Source organism: Haliotis rubra, unplaced genomic scaffold (genome assembly GCF_003918875.1).
Source record: "Haliotis rubra isolate DU_JTF1 unplaced genomic scaffold, ASM391887v1 Scf1141, whole genome shotgun sequence".
Classification (NCBI taxonomy): domain Eukaryota; kingdom Metazoa; phylum Mollusca; class Gastropoda; order Lepetellida; family Haliotidae; genus Haliotis; species Haliotis rubra.
In genome coordinates, this window is record NW_025765050.1 from 115542 (window position 1) to 132002 (window position 16461).

General features: G+C 40.0%; 1 protein-coding gene across 1 annotated transcript in view; it reads left to right on the top strand.

Moving 5' to 3' along the window:
* The window catches only part of LOC124253437 (apoptosis-stimulating of p53 protein 2-like), a 128683-nt gene that overhangs the window by 44276 nt on the left and 67946 nt on the right, over positions 1–16461 (top strand). Inside the window, 1 exon segment of the mRNA XM_046687208.1 lies at positions 15376–15443. Coding sequence (XP_046543164.1) covers positions 15376–15443 — 68 coding nt within the window.

The window sequence follows — 16461 nt, forward strand, 5'->3', positions numbered from 1 at the left end:
ATTATTTATTCTGTTTTTATAAACTGAAAGGCAAGATACCTGGTATGTGGTCTTGTGTTAGTTGAAGTCAGAGAGTCCTTGGATGGGTGACCATGTTTGGCAACTTCACTCCTGAGACTTCTGTCCTGCTTGACAACAAAGCACATGTGATACATGTGGTTTCACTTTAGGCAAGTGAGTTTGTTCAAATTGACTGTGTTCACCCTGCAGAAAATGGGTACCCGATGGGAGAGGTCACATGGCTATTAGCCATCTATCAATTCAGCAGCTTGGGCTATCTGGGGAAATAATGTCCATTATGCTGTATGCGATTAGAGAATGTCCCTGTGGTGTGGAGTTCACCTCTATATAAGTGGCCTTATTATACCTGAAACAGATATATTATTTTGTTTGCCTCAGATCTTGGAAAGCTGAGAAGATTGTGTTGCGGCTATTTGGGAGATGCCATAAACTGATACCGGTATATGGTTTCTGTATCAATGAGCCCACTGAATCCCCCAATACAGGATCAATTTGTGTTGTAGATAAGACTTAATCTTGGTATACCTCCCACATGCATGTTTACGTTGACAACAAATAGACTATTGATCCCTTATGCTCCATTTATGTATATTTCCTGTTTGCAGGACTTAGAACTAATGCATCAGTTTCAAAGAGTTTGCACAAAACAAATGACTATTGTTGATAAAAATTGATGTCAATATTTCAGCTAGGCCGTCTGAATAATTGATGTTGCACCATTAGGAAATGTTACTTGTTAGAAAAACTAAATGAATAAATACATTGTTGCTTATATTACACTCTGAATGGTACAACAAAACAAAAACTGAGAAAAGTTTATTGAGTATTGATATGTGGTAGGCAAGCATTATCTCAAAAGATCAGCTCCGCTGATAAAGTAGCAAAAATATCTGCTGCATCAAATAGGATTATCATCACCTGTCAAACAGGCAATCTATTGGAGCTAGAATGTGCCAATAGTTTTGTAGAGGGGATAATTGAGGCTAAATGTTATTAGTGTTGAAAACATAGCAAGTCACCATATCGATATATATGGATTGACAGTGGGCCTTGCATCTTTGGCACTATTACTGACAAAGTATTCCATGTATTCTTCATGGCTATCATCTCCCATTTCCTGCAACTTCCTGCCACTTCCTGCCTTCTGCCATTGACTGAACTGTATGTAATATCTGTTGATTTGTTTCACAACGACAAAGGAAAGATCTTTGTTTCAGGTTGTAAAAGGTCATTGTTGAGAAAGATAACCGTTTAATTGTTTCATATCAACGTATGGAGAAAAGTTAGTAGTGGTTGTTACCATGCCCACTGCTAAATGTTACCATAGATTTCTTACTTCATTTTTTGTTTAGTCCTTACCAAAAATGTCCTTGACAGATATCTCTTGTCCTGTTAGACCTTTCCTTACAAGTTTTTGTCATAATGGATACTGTATTGAAGATTGTGTGACTTCTTCCATTCCAACATTTCCATACCCCTTCCTCAAACCCCATCATTTCCCATTATTAACCCCACGTTTTGCCTATCTTTACCCTACACCACAAACTCCAACCCAACCCTATTCCTTCTTCAGCTCCTTTCTTCCCCATACCCCCACAATTCCCACACCTACACCTTCCTTGTTCAGACTGCCACCCCATCCATCCCCTAACGTTCTCCAGACCACCTTCTTCCACCCCCTGATCACCTTTTATGTATATTATTAAATGGTCCCATCTAGTTATAAATCATATTTGTGATAATCTTCTTGCCGTACTGGCCATCAATGATCGGTTTTTATTCTGTCTATGTATTATTAATGTAGAAGTTCTTGTCATGATAAGGCTGATATATTGCCGATGTGAGGTTAAACACTCACTCATTCACTCACTCACTCACTCACTCCTCACTCACTCACTCACTCACTCACTCACTCACTCACTCACTCACTCACTCACTCACTCACTCACTCACTCACTCACTCACCAGTTCCTCTACTTGTCACAACTCCTTCATTTTCCTTCCAAAATATTTTTTCCATTCATCTACTAAAACAATTCCCCCTTGTTGATACCCTTTCAACACCCTCCCACATGGTGTGTTCCACGCTCCCCCTCGACCCTGCCGACATCTCCATGGTGTAATGACTCCATCACAACTCCAAGGTGTGAGTCCCCTCAAGGACAGTAAGCATGTGTTTGTAATCATGTGAAAACACCATATGCTTTTGACAAGGTTCAAAATCAACAATTTGTTATGGAGGTTGGACAATACCCTTTGCTCAATAAATTGAGAGAAAACCCTTTGAAACTGACATTTTGCCCTTTGAAAAAAACATTATCATATTCGGTGAGCTGTTTGACAGTTAAGCCCATGTGAAAACCTCATTGAGACCTTATGGAGGCAGTCAGCCGTGGTGTGTAATAGCATGATTGGATTCCCCTATATTGTCTCTCTGACCAAGCCACATATTGGCTGTTATACCCCAGCCAGTGTATAACCTTATATTGTCCCCAGAAAATGTCCTGTGTAGAAAACATGATGGCAACTAAGTACACGACAACTCCTGAAGCAGGCTGACCAAGTCATATTTGCTGTTATACCCCAGCCAGTGTATAACCTTATATTGTCCCCAGAAAATGCCCTGTGAAAAAAACATGATGGTTACCAAGTACACATCTCCTGAAGCAGACTGACCAAGCCACAGATTGCTGTTATACCCCAGCCAGTGTATAACCTTATATTGTCCCCAGAAAATGCCCTGTGTAGAAAACATGATGGTTACCAAGTACACATCTCCTGAAGCAGACTGACCAAGCCACAGATTGCTGTTATACCCCAGCCAGTATATAACCTTATATTGTTCCCAGAAAATGTCCTGTGTAGAAAACATGATGGTTACCAAGTACACAACATCTCCTGAAGCAGGCTGACCATGCCACAGATTTGCTGTTATACCCCAGCCCGTATATAACCTTATATTGTTCCCAGAAAATGCCCTGTGTAGAAAACATGATAGTTACCAAGTACACAACATCTCCTGAAGCAGGCTGACCAAGCCACAGAATTGCTGTTATACCCCAGCCAGTGTATAACCTTATATTGTTCCCAGAAAATGCCCTGTGTAGAAAACATGATAGTTACCAAGTACACAACATCTCCTGAAGCAGGCTGACCATGCCACAGATTTGCTGTTATACCCCAGCCATATATAACCTTATATTGTCCCCAAGAAAATGCCCTGTGTAGAAAACATGATGGTTACCAAGCCACTGAAGAATTGACCTGCCACAGAATTGCTGTTATACCCCAGCCCGTATATAACCTTATATTGTTCCCAGAAAATGCCCTGTGTAGAAAACATGATAGTTACCAAGTACACAACATCTCCTGAAGCAGGCTGACCAAGCCACAGAATTGCTGTTATACCCCAGCCCGTGTATAACCTTATATTGTTCCCAGAAAATGCCCTGTGTAAAACATGATGGTTACCAAGTACACAACATCTCCTGAAGCAGGTTGACCAAGCCACAGAATTGCTGTTATACCCCAGCCCGTGTATAACCTTATATTGTCCCCAGAAAATGCCCTGTGTAGAAAACATGATAGTTACCAAGTACACAACATCTCCTGAAGCAGGCTGACCAAGCCACAGATTTGCTGTTATACCCCAGCCCGTGTATAACCTTATATTGTTCCCAGAAAATGCCCTGTGTAGAAAACATGATAGTTACCAAGTACACAACATCTCCTGGAAGCAGGTTGACCAAGCCACAGAATTGCTGTTATACCCCAGCCAGTGTATAACCTTATATTGTTCCCAGAAAATGTCCTGTGTAGAAAACATGATGGTTACCAAGTACACAACATCTCCTGAAGCAGGCTGACCATGCCACAGATTTGCTGTTATACCCCAGCCCGTATATAACCTTATATTGTCCCAAGAAAATGCCCTGTGTAGAAAACATGATGGTTACCAAGTACACAACATCTCCTGAAGCAGGCTGACCATGCCACAGATTTGCTGTTATACCCCAGCCAGTGTATAACCTTATATTGTTCCCAGAAAATGCCCTGTGTAGAAAACATGATAGTTACCAAGTACACAACATCTCCTGAAGCAGGCTGACCAAGCCACAGAATTGCTGTTATACCCCAGCCAGTGTATAACCTTATATTGTCCCCAGAAAATGCCCTGTGTAGAAAACATGATAGTTAGTAAGTACACAACATCTCCTGAAGCAGGCTGACCAAGCCCAGTTATGATAGCCAGTGTATAACCTTATATTGTCCCCAGAAAATGCCCTGTGTAGAAAACATGATAGTTACCAAGTACACAACATCTCCTGAAGCAGGCTGACCAAGCCACAGAATTGCTGTTATACCCCAGCCAGTGTATAACCTTATATTGTCCCCAGAAAATGCCCTGTGTAGAAAACATGATAGTTAGTAAGTACACGACATCTCCTGAAGCAGGGTATTTTGATGATGCTTGTATCACCATCATGAAGCATTAATTTTCATTAGCAGAATCCTCACGGTATTGTGTTACCTCTGGGCGTCTGTCGGAAGACGGATGGAGAGGAAGTGTGGAGAAAATACAAGTATAGTGTCTGACCAGTTTACACAGTAAATTCATCTGTACCTTGGATTGGAGCTGCACATCGATCACATCCTCAGTGCTGACACAAACAGCGAGCTGTTACCTCTGAGAGTGGAATCACAGTTTCTTATGTGCCTTTCTTAGGTTTTGCCCATATCTTCCTGCAATTATCTGCAACAGAATGCCCTGGAACAATTTGAATCCATATTCATGTGATAGTTTGGGGGATTTTGAAAAACTTCAGATGATAATTAGTGGTATGTGTGTGACTTCCCACTGCATCACAGCTGACGAATATGCAAGTGGTATCCATATATTTATTTTATTTTGGTTATCAGTCAAGCCATGTTTCATGCTGTCTTCAAGTTTAATGGGAAATGTTTTATCTTCAGTATAACATTAAAAAGGTTGCCACAAATTAGGTTTATAAAGGTGCAAGGTTAGATATTGGAGTTTTGTGGGATGATTGTTTTGCATATTCCTCAATCCAGTTCTATTATTTCTTTTGTGAATCTTTAATTACATTCTGAATTGACAAACCTTCACAATAAACTTTGTAACTCTTAATGTCACTGTTTAGTATAGACGCATAAGTTTTCAAAAGCTGTTTAGTATAGACGCATAAGTTTTCAAAAGCTGGACAGTGATTTCTCATCGCATGTCAACATTAGATGAGCCTCTATTTATCTGCCAACACTTGTGAATTGTTTGGGTAATATGGGAAAATGTTGTTTGTTTTCAAAACACCCCAATTAAGAAAACAAGGAAACATACCTTTGTCATTGAAATTTTGCTCCATGCAATAAACAAGAAGTGTTGCAATAAAGTTATATGCTTCATGCATTCGTTTAGAAATGTGTATGTCTGGGACTTGTATGTCTGGGACTTGTATGTCTGGGACTTGTGTGTCTGGGACTTGTGTGTCTGGGACTTGTGTGTCTGGGGACTTGTGTGTCTGGGACTTGTGTGTCTGGGACTTGTATGTCTGGGACTTGTGTGTCTGGGACTTGTGTGTCGGGGACTTGTGTGTCTGGGACTTGTATGTCTGGGACTTGTGTGTCTGGGACTTGTGTGTCTGGGGGACTTGTGTGTCTGGGACTTGTGTGTCTGGGGACTTGTGTGTCTGGGACTTGTGTGTCAGGGACTTGTGTCTGGGGACTTTGTGTGTGGGGACTTGTGTGTATGTCAGGGACTTGTGTGTCTGGGACTTGTGTGTCTGGGGACTTGTTGTCTGTGTGTGTCTGGGACTTGTGTGTCTGGGACTTGTGTGTCTGGGGACTTGTGTGTCGGGGACTTGTGTGTCGGGGACTTGTGTGTCTGGGACTTGTGTGTCTGGGGACTTGTGTGTCTGGGACTTGTGTGTCTGGGACTTGTGTGTCTGGGACTTGTGTGTCTGGGGACTTGTGTGTCTGGGACTTGTATGTCTGGGACTCGTGTGTCTGGGGACTTGTATGTCTGGGGCTTGTGTGTCTGGGACTTGTATGTCCGAGACTTGTATGTCTGGGACAGGAAACAGGTACTGGTCGGGTTGGTCATGAGTGGTACACAGTAGACCATCTATGACTCGAGATGCATTGTTTTGGTGACTATAACATTTAAACACTATGGTTACACTACAAGTTGCATTTCTCTCTCTCTCTACACATTCCTGGGGTGGTGGGGTAGCCTAGTGGTTAAAGCATTCGCTCGTCAAGGCGAAGACCCGGGTTCGATTCTCCACGCGGGTACAATGTGTGAAGCCCATTTCTGGTGCCCCCTGCCATGATATTGCTGGAATATTGCTAAAAGCACTCTAAAACCCAACTCATTTACTTATACACTCACTCACTCACTCCTTGTTACTTCAATATGTTTGTGTATAGATGAAGCTTTAGTGTATGTGTAGCAGGGCGTGGAGTCATCCCACTGATGACATCCTTACCTTGTCAGCTTGCTGACGGGGTTAACCTCCTTGGTCATGTGGACAAGGCGTCCGACTTCTGATCAGAAGGTCCGTGGTTCGAATCCCAGCACGGGTTAGGCCGCTACCATGATCTGATTGTTTTATGTGTGAATCTGTACAGTGTTAGCCATAGCTACAAGTAAACAATTCTCAGTCTTTTGTGCCCAGCTCTTGAGACCTATATTTTGAACTATGATAGTCTCAGTTAGTAGGTCAGGAACCTGGGTAGTACATTTGGACTCATTCCAACCCTGCCATGTCACATATTCTTAAAAAATCTGGTTGAAAATCGAACAATTATTTTATTATGGCCTTATGTTGAAATGTTGCCATTATGCTTTCATTTGTGAATTATATCACAATTAAACATATGAGGTTTTCCTACCACCATTGTTGGTGCTTTAGCTTGTTAACTGAAGCAAGATCGGCAAGCCTTAATTTAGAACACTTTACTAATAATGATCGAATTGATAACAATAATGCCTTCCGTAAATGTCCTTTCACGATGTGCACTCGCCCATGTGGCTTTATCAGCTTGTGGCCATCACTGGGAAAGATTTTGAGAAAAGGTTGACTTCATTGAATACAAATTCCTTCTTAAATATTTGCCAAATTCAATGTGATGATCACAGCCAATTGACTTTCATTATGTGAGGAAATTCTCCCTTTATCATTGAAATGTCCCGAAATATAAAATGTCTCAAGTCTTGCAAGAAAATTTGTCAAGGAGTGTGCATATCTATTGTGTGTGTAAGGTTGCGTGGCAGACATTCCACGCACGCGGGTGCACACACGGTTAGGGAGGTAGCCGTTTCACATGGGCCATGTTACCTGGAGGCAGGATTTATCTAATGGCTTATGCAGTTCAAAGGCTGATACGGTGGGCTATCCAAACCATCCCGTTGTCTGCCCAAACACCAGGGGCAACCATACTTGCTTTGTTTGGCGGGACTGTCCACTCGGACTTCTAATGTTAGACTACATGACTGTGGTTTATGGCCCTATGGTCAGTTAAGTGGACATAAGAAGATAAGATGATGAGAGGACAGATTGGCCAGAGGCTAGGGATGATCACCTTTGATTTCAGTTTGTCCGTCTGCTGGTGATAGTCTGCTGTTGGCGTCTGCTCTGTTGTCTGCAGTTTGCTTGTTCCTCGTGGGACAGTTTTTACACTGAGCAGCTACAGAGGAGGTTTTTAGCGTCAGTCAGTGGATTTGAGCCTTTGAGCTCTTTTCTTGTGAAATCATTGAGAAAAATGTACCAGATCCCGGAACAAATTTGATGATGGAAAACGTGAGAGATCAAGTGACAACTTATATGGATGCATAAGACTGAATAATAGTCTCAAGTGTTCAGTTTGCCTTGATCAGCTATTTTCCTTTTGAAGTCACATTAGGAAAATTTGTTGTAGAGTTTGTTCAAGACAGGAGATGGAGATATAGAAAGGCAGTTTGGCACATGGTTTATTCTGATTTCCGCTGGAGGTATGATCAATGATGAACCACTCTCTCAACGAGGAAAGAGCCTGCGTATGATTGAATTTGTGATGTAAGGAAATTTGCTGCAACTTGTCTGTTTGATGTGTAGTCATTGAGTGGTGATTTGCGGAGATATCGTGAGGTGTAGAGAATTCTGCAATTACCATTCCTGGCAGTGTTATGAAGTCTATCAGTGCTGAGTGGCCAGTCGCCCATCATGTATCATACTGTCTGATAGATTAGTTGAGCTTATTCAGTTGAAAGTGCCAAGCAGACGTCATTAAGTTATGAAACAGCAGACGTCAGTCACTGCCCAATAATCATTATTGACTTCACAGGGTCAAGTGGGTTGTCAACTGACCACTCGAATGCAAGCGCTTCTCACGTATCGATGTGCTTGCCCTACACTGGTCAAGAAGGATCAGTATTGACCATAGTTCATGCGATTTCTTCTGACCCAATGCCAGCTCTGTTTAAGTTTCTGACAGAAAACTCGACCATGGAAACTACGAGAGAAGAACAATGTTCAACAAATATTGAAAGACTTGTGTTCATTTGAACAAGAAAGTGTTCATAATTATTTCGAATTATTTGTCAGCTTCACAGATGAAGTTTTATTTTTTGTTAAGAAGGAACATGTCACCTTGGTAGGTGAGATTGAATATTTGACACTTTTATGCAGAGCATGTGTGAAGATTGATATGCTGTTGTCGTGGTAATCCATAATTCAGCTCTGTCTTATCTGACAGCCAGAATGTCAGAAGACAGCTAAATACAGCACTGACCTACTCATGGATGGTTATGCCATTTGGAAACCTGACACCAACTAATACAACATTTTGAAGGGCAGCAACATCGCTGAAAAATGAAAGAAGTTGAGTCACAGTGTCATCCATACTTCAGGATATTCAAGGATGGCCAGGGAACTGGAGTGTTGAGTCTACTTGAGTCGAACCACAGTCAGGGTACTGCCTAAACCTCTCTCTGATGCACAATTGACCAATGGTTGTCCAAGACCTTTGTAAGTCCTTCACAGAGAACAAGGCCTTCATAAGACGTCCTCGCTTCATTGTTGAAGCGTCTGAGCGCTGGGGTAATGGAGAATTGATTGACAGGCTGAGAGACTACCTGTAGTGAGGTGGCCATGTGTTCAAGGCTCACCTGTACAAACGAGACGTCTCGCCAGGTGTAACAATGTTTGTTTATTTTCTGACCTCTCATTACCTAATCATTGATAGAAGGAAATCTATCTCGATTTGATCTGTGTTTGATCTGTGGTGATTGCAGTCAGTGTATGGATACTGTGTGGCTTGAGCCAGCTCAAGGGATTTACTCAAGGTGTTTTGTCTTACCTTGCTGGATTCACACATCATGAGTAAGTACATGCTGACTCACAAATATGTCTGTTGTTATTTTCTTACAGCATTGTCAAACAGTGACATTTCCTACAATTTACACAAATGTGTACTTCATCAACCAAAATATTATTTGAAGATGATATTTCATGCTTCTATTAGAATAGGATTTTCTTCATCAGTTACACACAAACACCTTATCTCAACAGATGATTAAAATGCTACCAATGAGCTGATTTTCCTTTGTGTTTTGGAAACAGACAGTATTTTTCTTATGATTAAGAATTCTGTGGCACATATGAAAACAAGTCAATAACATTTTTGCTTTCGTTAGCTGAGCAGACTCTTGTTTTGTTGTTAAGGTTTAGTGTTGAGACTGGACATTGAGCAGACGCATGTTTGTTGTAAAGGTTCAGTGTTGAGACTGGACATCGAGCAGACGCATGTTTTGATGTGAAGGTTCAGTGTTGAGACTGGACATCTGCAGGAAGCAAGTACCCGGAGCTAAGCTCCTTTCACAAACTTCCTCAGATGTCTGCCTTGTTGCACTCTAACAGCTCATATGACAGTCAATCAGGCATTGTTAGCTTTAATTATTCAAGAGTCTTAAAACACAGAACAAAAGACTGTGTCACTATTTCAGCAGGTGCAATTTGCAATTTTTAAATATTTATTTTTTGAAATGTTAGTCCAATTAGTATTTCAACTATTCATGTTTTTTCATATGGACTCCAAATGAATTTGTGAGCCTGACACTCAAATGATCTATTCTTACCATATATTCGACAAATACAACCTTCATTAAGTGTTTTGTGTTTAGATTTTAAGAACTTAACAGAGAAACAGTTATCAATTAAAAATAAAATATCATTCATATGATATTTTCTGTGGATGAGATCTATGTTATGGAAAATATGGAACATTTCCTAGCATTTTTGTGACCATATCTTAAAAACAGTAACAATACTAGATTCAATGTACTCTCAGACCTGATTTTCCTTGCAATACTGTCCCGTGAAACTCAGGCTTCATTGGTAAATTGTTTTAAGCTCTATGTGATCTGTCAAACTGAATAGTGCTCAAGTACTCTCGCACTTGAATGGAATCCCAATGTACAACTATCGTTTGTTTTGTGTCATTGTAAGATAATAGTTGATTGTTTCACCTTCATTGTAATCTCACGACACCTATAACAATTCCCTTCCTTCACAGGCTGCCTTGTGCAGCACAGATCCTGTGATAGCTTCACACCCTTCAGTTAAACCTACTCTCCACTACTGCAGGCCGTCTGCTTCACAAGATCAATCATGGATGGAGTCCGTCCGCTATATTAAATTGTGGAATAGTTTAGGGTTGAATATGTTTCTTTGAAAAATCTTTTTCAGGAAGTCTGCATGTCTGTCATAACATTGTGTTTCCTAATTATTTAGTAGTGATTAAATTTGAGCAAAAACTATAGTTCTTGTTATAACCCTTTTGTTAAAATCTTCAGATTGACAGTGTATATAAATGTTCAGGAGAAAAATTCAAATCAAAAGGTCCTCCTGTTGTAACAACCAAAAATAATATGGGTATCATAGAGTTGGCTGTGTTCAATCAAGTTATCCACTCACTCACTGACTTACCAACCAAACCAGCCAGTCTGTCATACAAAACATGAAGCAAACATATCCAAGAGAGCCCAAGCAAGTCCATAATATGTGGCAAATCTAGACTACGGCAGTTTCAAGAAAATATAGAAAGTCTCTTGGCTCATTTTTATTTTATGTTATTAAGTTCATTTTAGAACTGTTTCTCTGTAAAATAGGGCGGTGGGGTAGCCTAGTGGTTAAAGCGTTCACTTGTCATGTCAAAGGCTCACATGTGAAGCCCATTTCTGGTGTCCCCTGCTGTGATATTGCTGGAATATTGCTAAAAGCCACATAAATCTAAACTCACTCATTCACTCTCTGTAAAATATGTTCATTTCAGAGACTAGATGTTAGTCTAACACCCACCTACCTGGTATAAATGGAAATGGATTTTTCAGCTTTTCATTTTTGACTAAATATTCACTTCCTGCAGAGCCAATTTAATTCCATTATAAACTTTTCATCTCGGTATAATATGTCCAGTGAGTTTTGTGAAACGAAAGTGAAATCTGTTTTTTAATGCAATTTTCGATGGAATATCTCAGGAACACAAATGTAATGACGATTTGCCTCAAGGAAACTGCTCAAAGTGGACAAACCCAACTCTCTCAATGACTCACTTCCTATATCAAATCAAACTTGACTTTCAAATCCCAAGAAATATGGGAGATGTCGATAGCTTCAATTCCTGCCTGCATTTTTAATTTGTTTACAAGTAATGTTACAAATCATTACCAATAATTACAAATACTAAAGTTTAACATTCCATTTAAAAAAAGTAAGCATTGTCCCAAACCTAAATCCCAACATGATCTGGTTAAAGTGACCTTTATGATCTATATAATCTGTTTAACAGCATAAAGAACCAATAAAATAAAGCATCTAAATTAATGTTCACAACAAAGGTTCTGTAAGGATGATTTTATAGTGAGAAAAAATTGCATGTTATTAAGCTTTGAACTGACAAGGGCAAGATGACCAGAAGAGAATGGGAGGGGTTTGGGAAGCAGATATATTCAAACTGTCTCCTGACTTCGGCGACTGTTGTGTAGAAGTTATATGGATGCATTCTTTAAGAAAAAGAATGTGATTCATTAGATGGTATGTGATCTGTCAATTTCCTAAAAGACTTTTTTATATTGTTTAAATTCCGCTGTAGCGTGCCGACAATGACTTGGTGTTAGAGTAAGCACTTCCCTGCATCAAATATTGTATGAAATCCCTCTGTAGAGTTTGAAAATACACTGGGATCATGTTGGATAAATGTGTCTTGCTTCAGACCAACAAATGTGTCAATTATTGGGCAAAAAGCATGTTCACTTGAATTGCACTTTGGTATTGATCAAGCCCAAGTAGGCTGCTTACATGTTTGTGGTTTGGGGGGAATGCACTTGGGAGGTTGCTCGACTTCAAAAGGTTTTTCTAGAGATTCAGAAATCATTACTCGCCAAAATTGAAGAAAAACTTCTGGTCTAATTATAAAAAGTTGGCTGTGGTCGTCTTTCACTGGGCTTACAACTACCAGCAAAAGTGTCTTTTAAGGCGGAGATGGTTTGTGATTCACTGCGAGGATGTAACAACATTGTTATTGATAACACTCATCTTCCTCTCTTGTCACATGATCATGTCAGGCGCTGCTACTATAACTTATTTGGCACCAGAAATGGTTCATTGATGTGTAGTTCTCTTATTGTATTGATTATGTAGGGATTACTGCAATGATTCATCGTATATTGTATGAGGGAATGAGGGCCATGTACTATTTTTTTCACATTCATTGTGATTCATTCTTCAGAAATTTATAAGGGGCGGTGAGGTAGCCTAGTGGTTAAAGCATTCGCTTGTCACCCAGAAGATCCCAGTTTGATTCCACACATGGTGGCAATGTGTAAAACCACTCCTTATGTCCTCAGCTGCAATATTGACCGGATATTGCTAAAAGTGGCATAAGACCTCACTCACTCTGTAAAGTTTGTGCTCACTCATAAGCAAAGGACCTTTGACTGGAGATGACTTGTTTGGTCATTAGCAAATATTGAGTGCACAATGAAACTGACATTTTGTAATGAGTGAGTGAGTGAGTTGGGTGTTATGCCGCTGTTAGCAGTGTTCCAGCATTATCATGATGGGTAACAAAACAAATGGTCTTTACAATATACCCATGTGAGGAATCGAACCAAGGTCTTCGGCATGACAAGTGAATGCTTTAACCACTAGACTTCTCCTCTCACTCACTCACTCACACGTTGTACAGACACAGTATTCACTCACCAACGTCTCACTTTACGTGTGTTTATTTTTCTAAATCCAGCATTAGAAATGTCAGAAATGCAATTTCTCCAAACCTTTAAGACACCTTCCAATATTTTATATTTTTTAACCAAGCAGTTATGTGCGACATGTGGCCAATGTCATCTTGTTGGTGATGTAACTGGGATGTCTGCTGTAGTTCCAGACTATCTTGGCATGAAACGTAGTGTTTGTTTTCTACTTTCTGAGGTTGTGGGTCGTCGATGACGGCAATACCGCAGCAAGGAACTGTGGCTCACGGCCACTGGGAATGGTAAACAATGGTGTGTACATGTTGCAACTTTGTCGTAACTCGGAGTCAGTTAATCTCCTGCTGCCCATGAGCCAACACTGTGACAGTCGTCCCCAACACAGGCTCTACACACCACTGGCCGAGATGCACACACAATCCATGATTCATAACAAATGGATTTCTCCGCTGTGCGTTTTTGACAGAAATTATTATATTCATTTCCTCCTGAGTTGATTTGACTCCATTACAAACTCTTCATCTCGATATGAAATGTTCTTTGAGTTTATGAAATGAGAGTGAAATCTGTTTTAGAAATGCATTTGATGGAATATCTCTTGAACTCAAATGGGATGAAGATGTGTTCTGTTCCTCAAGGATTCTCATCGTGCTTCTGGACACAGACCTGCTGTGTTCTGTAGACCAGTTATTACATTCCACCTGTGCTGTATCATCTGGTCTGGTCATAATTTCCTGACCGGGCTTGTCCAGCGGTGGATATCTTGTTTTAATTACCTCCTGCGCTGTGAAGATAACACAGACAAAGCTTCTGCAAGTTTCATGTTCACACAAAAAACAAAGGCAATAGGGTTTTTTCGACTGTTGGGATTAAGTTTCCGCCAGTCCTATGATTGCCTGGTGATTGATTTCCAGACAGTGATTTGCAGACAATGCAGAGTCTCTGGACCATATACCTTTGGTCAGCCTGGACTTTCGTGGTCAAAACATAGCATATCACAGGTGGCTTTGCCTCTTTTAGTATGAGGGCAGGTGAGATCTTTTGTGTGTGTGTTTTTTCAAAATAACATGGTTTGTGTTTAAACCAAAAGAGTATGTTTTATAATATTTTCAGTGAATTTTAATTGTGATCTATTAATAAGGTGGTTAGTGTACAAGACATATATTCTAAAACAAAATAAGGAGCAAATATACTACTCAAAATAAGTCAAGGAGCATCAGATTCTTTCATGTTACTATATGCCATGACACATTAACTGAGGACCCAGAGCAATCCTTTTCTTATTTTGTGTTGTATGCACCAGCAAACTGAACTATTAGTTCAGTTTCACTTTAACAATTATTTTAATGACCACACGTCATGCGGGTAACTTCTGTATGAAGGTGGAAGTTTTTAACGCTCATATTGATTATTTTAATGACTTTGTACTCCCATTTGGTGCAAGCATAAGTTTCATGTGTTTTGATCATTGGCTTTGTTTGTTGAGTGGGTCTGTTTGTGAGGAAGACGAGCGAGTTTAGATAAACGTAATTCATTGATCGACCTGAGTCCACAGGTCATGTCATCATCAGTGATGGCTTTTTCCTTGCTTGAGGAACGGCTGGTCCAAAGTACCTGTCGCACTTGGTAGCGGATATCCTATAAATCTGGATGTCTTGGATGCTAATGGATTAAGGAATCATTTTGTGTCTTCGGGATACTAGTGTGAAATGTTAGACATGGTTTCATTGGTGGGAACTTTTAGAAAGAATTGAAGTGAAGTTGTTTTTTTCACTGACAACAAATTCTGATTGATTCTGTGGAGGTGAGACTTTGATGTTTCTGACCCAAGGATGAATGGTGCACTTTCAGTTCAGTTATTGAGACAGAACAAATATCTTAAAGAATTAAGATTAAACAAAATTCTTATGTTCTTATCAAAATCATTTCATTTGAATTCAGCAAAACTTTGAATACAGTTTCCCTAAATACATATTAAAGGAATCAGTAAGTACTAAGAACTAGCAGGTTTTGTTACTGATGAAGCTATTTTCATCCCGACCTTTGTCTTGGTGTACAATCATTAACCCCACTTTTCCCCTCCTCAGGGCGAAGAGCTCAACTACGACGAGGACGTGAAAGTGCAGCAGCAGCGGCACAGAGTAGATCAGCAATGGTAAGTGTTTCTGTATTTTCTCACTTGTAGCATGACAGACAGTATACTCGGGTTATTGCTGGAATATTGCTAAAAGTGGCGTAAAAGTTAAACTCACTCACTCAGATGAAATGATTTTTTCAAAACAAGACAATAGTAATCCTACGTCAAACATTGGTTCTGTATCAGACTTCATTTAAAAAATCAGCTCTGATCATTTCAGTGATCCATTCATGTAATATTACTGCTATTTTGCCGTCTGCTCCCAACGGAATCTGTTATCTTGACTCGTTGACATCTGTGAATGACTTTTAATATTTTATTTGAACAGAACATTTTAGTGTGCAGTTAGCTCTTCCTTCGAGAAGAAAGGAATTGATGTATAACACTATTCAGTAGTTACTATAGAAGGGAACGTTATCAACCAGACAGTTATCTCAACCAAGACAATTATTTATAGGCTCTTCTCGAATATCACTTCTCACATTAAAGCTGGTTGAAATTGATTTGAGGACATACAATTATAGAGACTAGACATATCAATTGGGAAATATCATCTGTTCTCAAATAGATCACAGAGGCTATGATCATGACATTTCATGATTTCCATTTTGGAGAAAGAAAATATGGTAATAAGTAGCCATAGGAACCGTTTACAAACTGCTTCTTCTGAACCCCACCCTTGTACCATGCTGTGCCGTACCAAGGTGTACAAGGGGTGGAAATAACCCATTGCCCGACGTCTGAGACTAGTGTTTTTTTCTGTCGGGCAAGCAAATTTGTATTTCACACTGTACCGGTGTCCAGTTGACTTTCCAATGTTAATTATGTTTTTTATTTTAAAAAATCAACAAGAAAACGTCCGGTATAGTGGAAAAATTATCAGGGCAAGTGATTTTACATGTGCCACTGTTCCGGAGTACACTAGCAATATTAAAATTATTTCCACCCCTGGGTACAACGGTGTACTTTGCTGTAGCATGCTGTACCAAGGTGTACCATGATGTACTACATTGTAGCATGTTGTACCAAGGTGTAC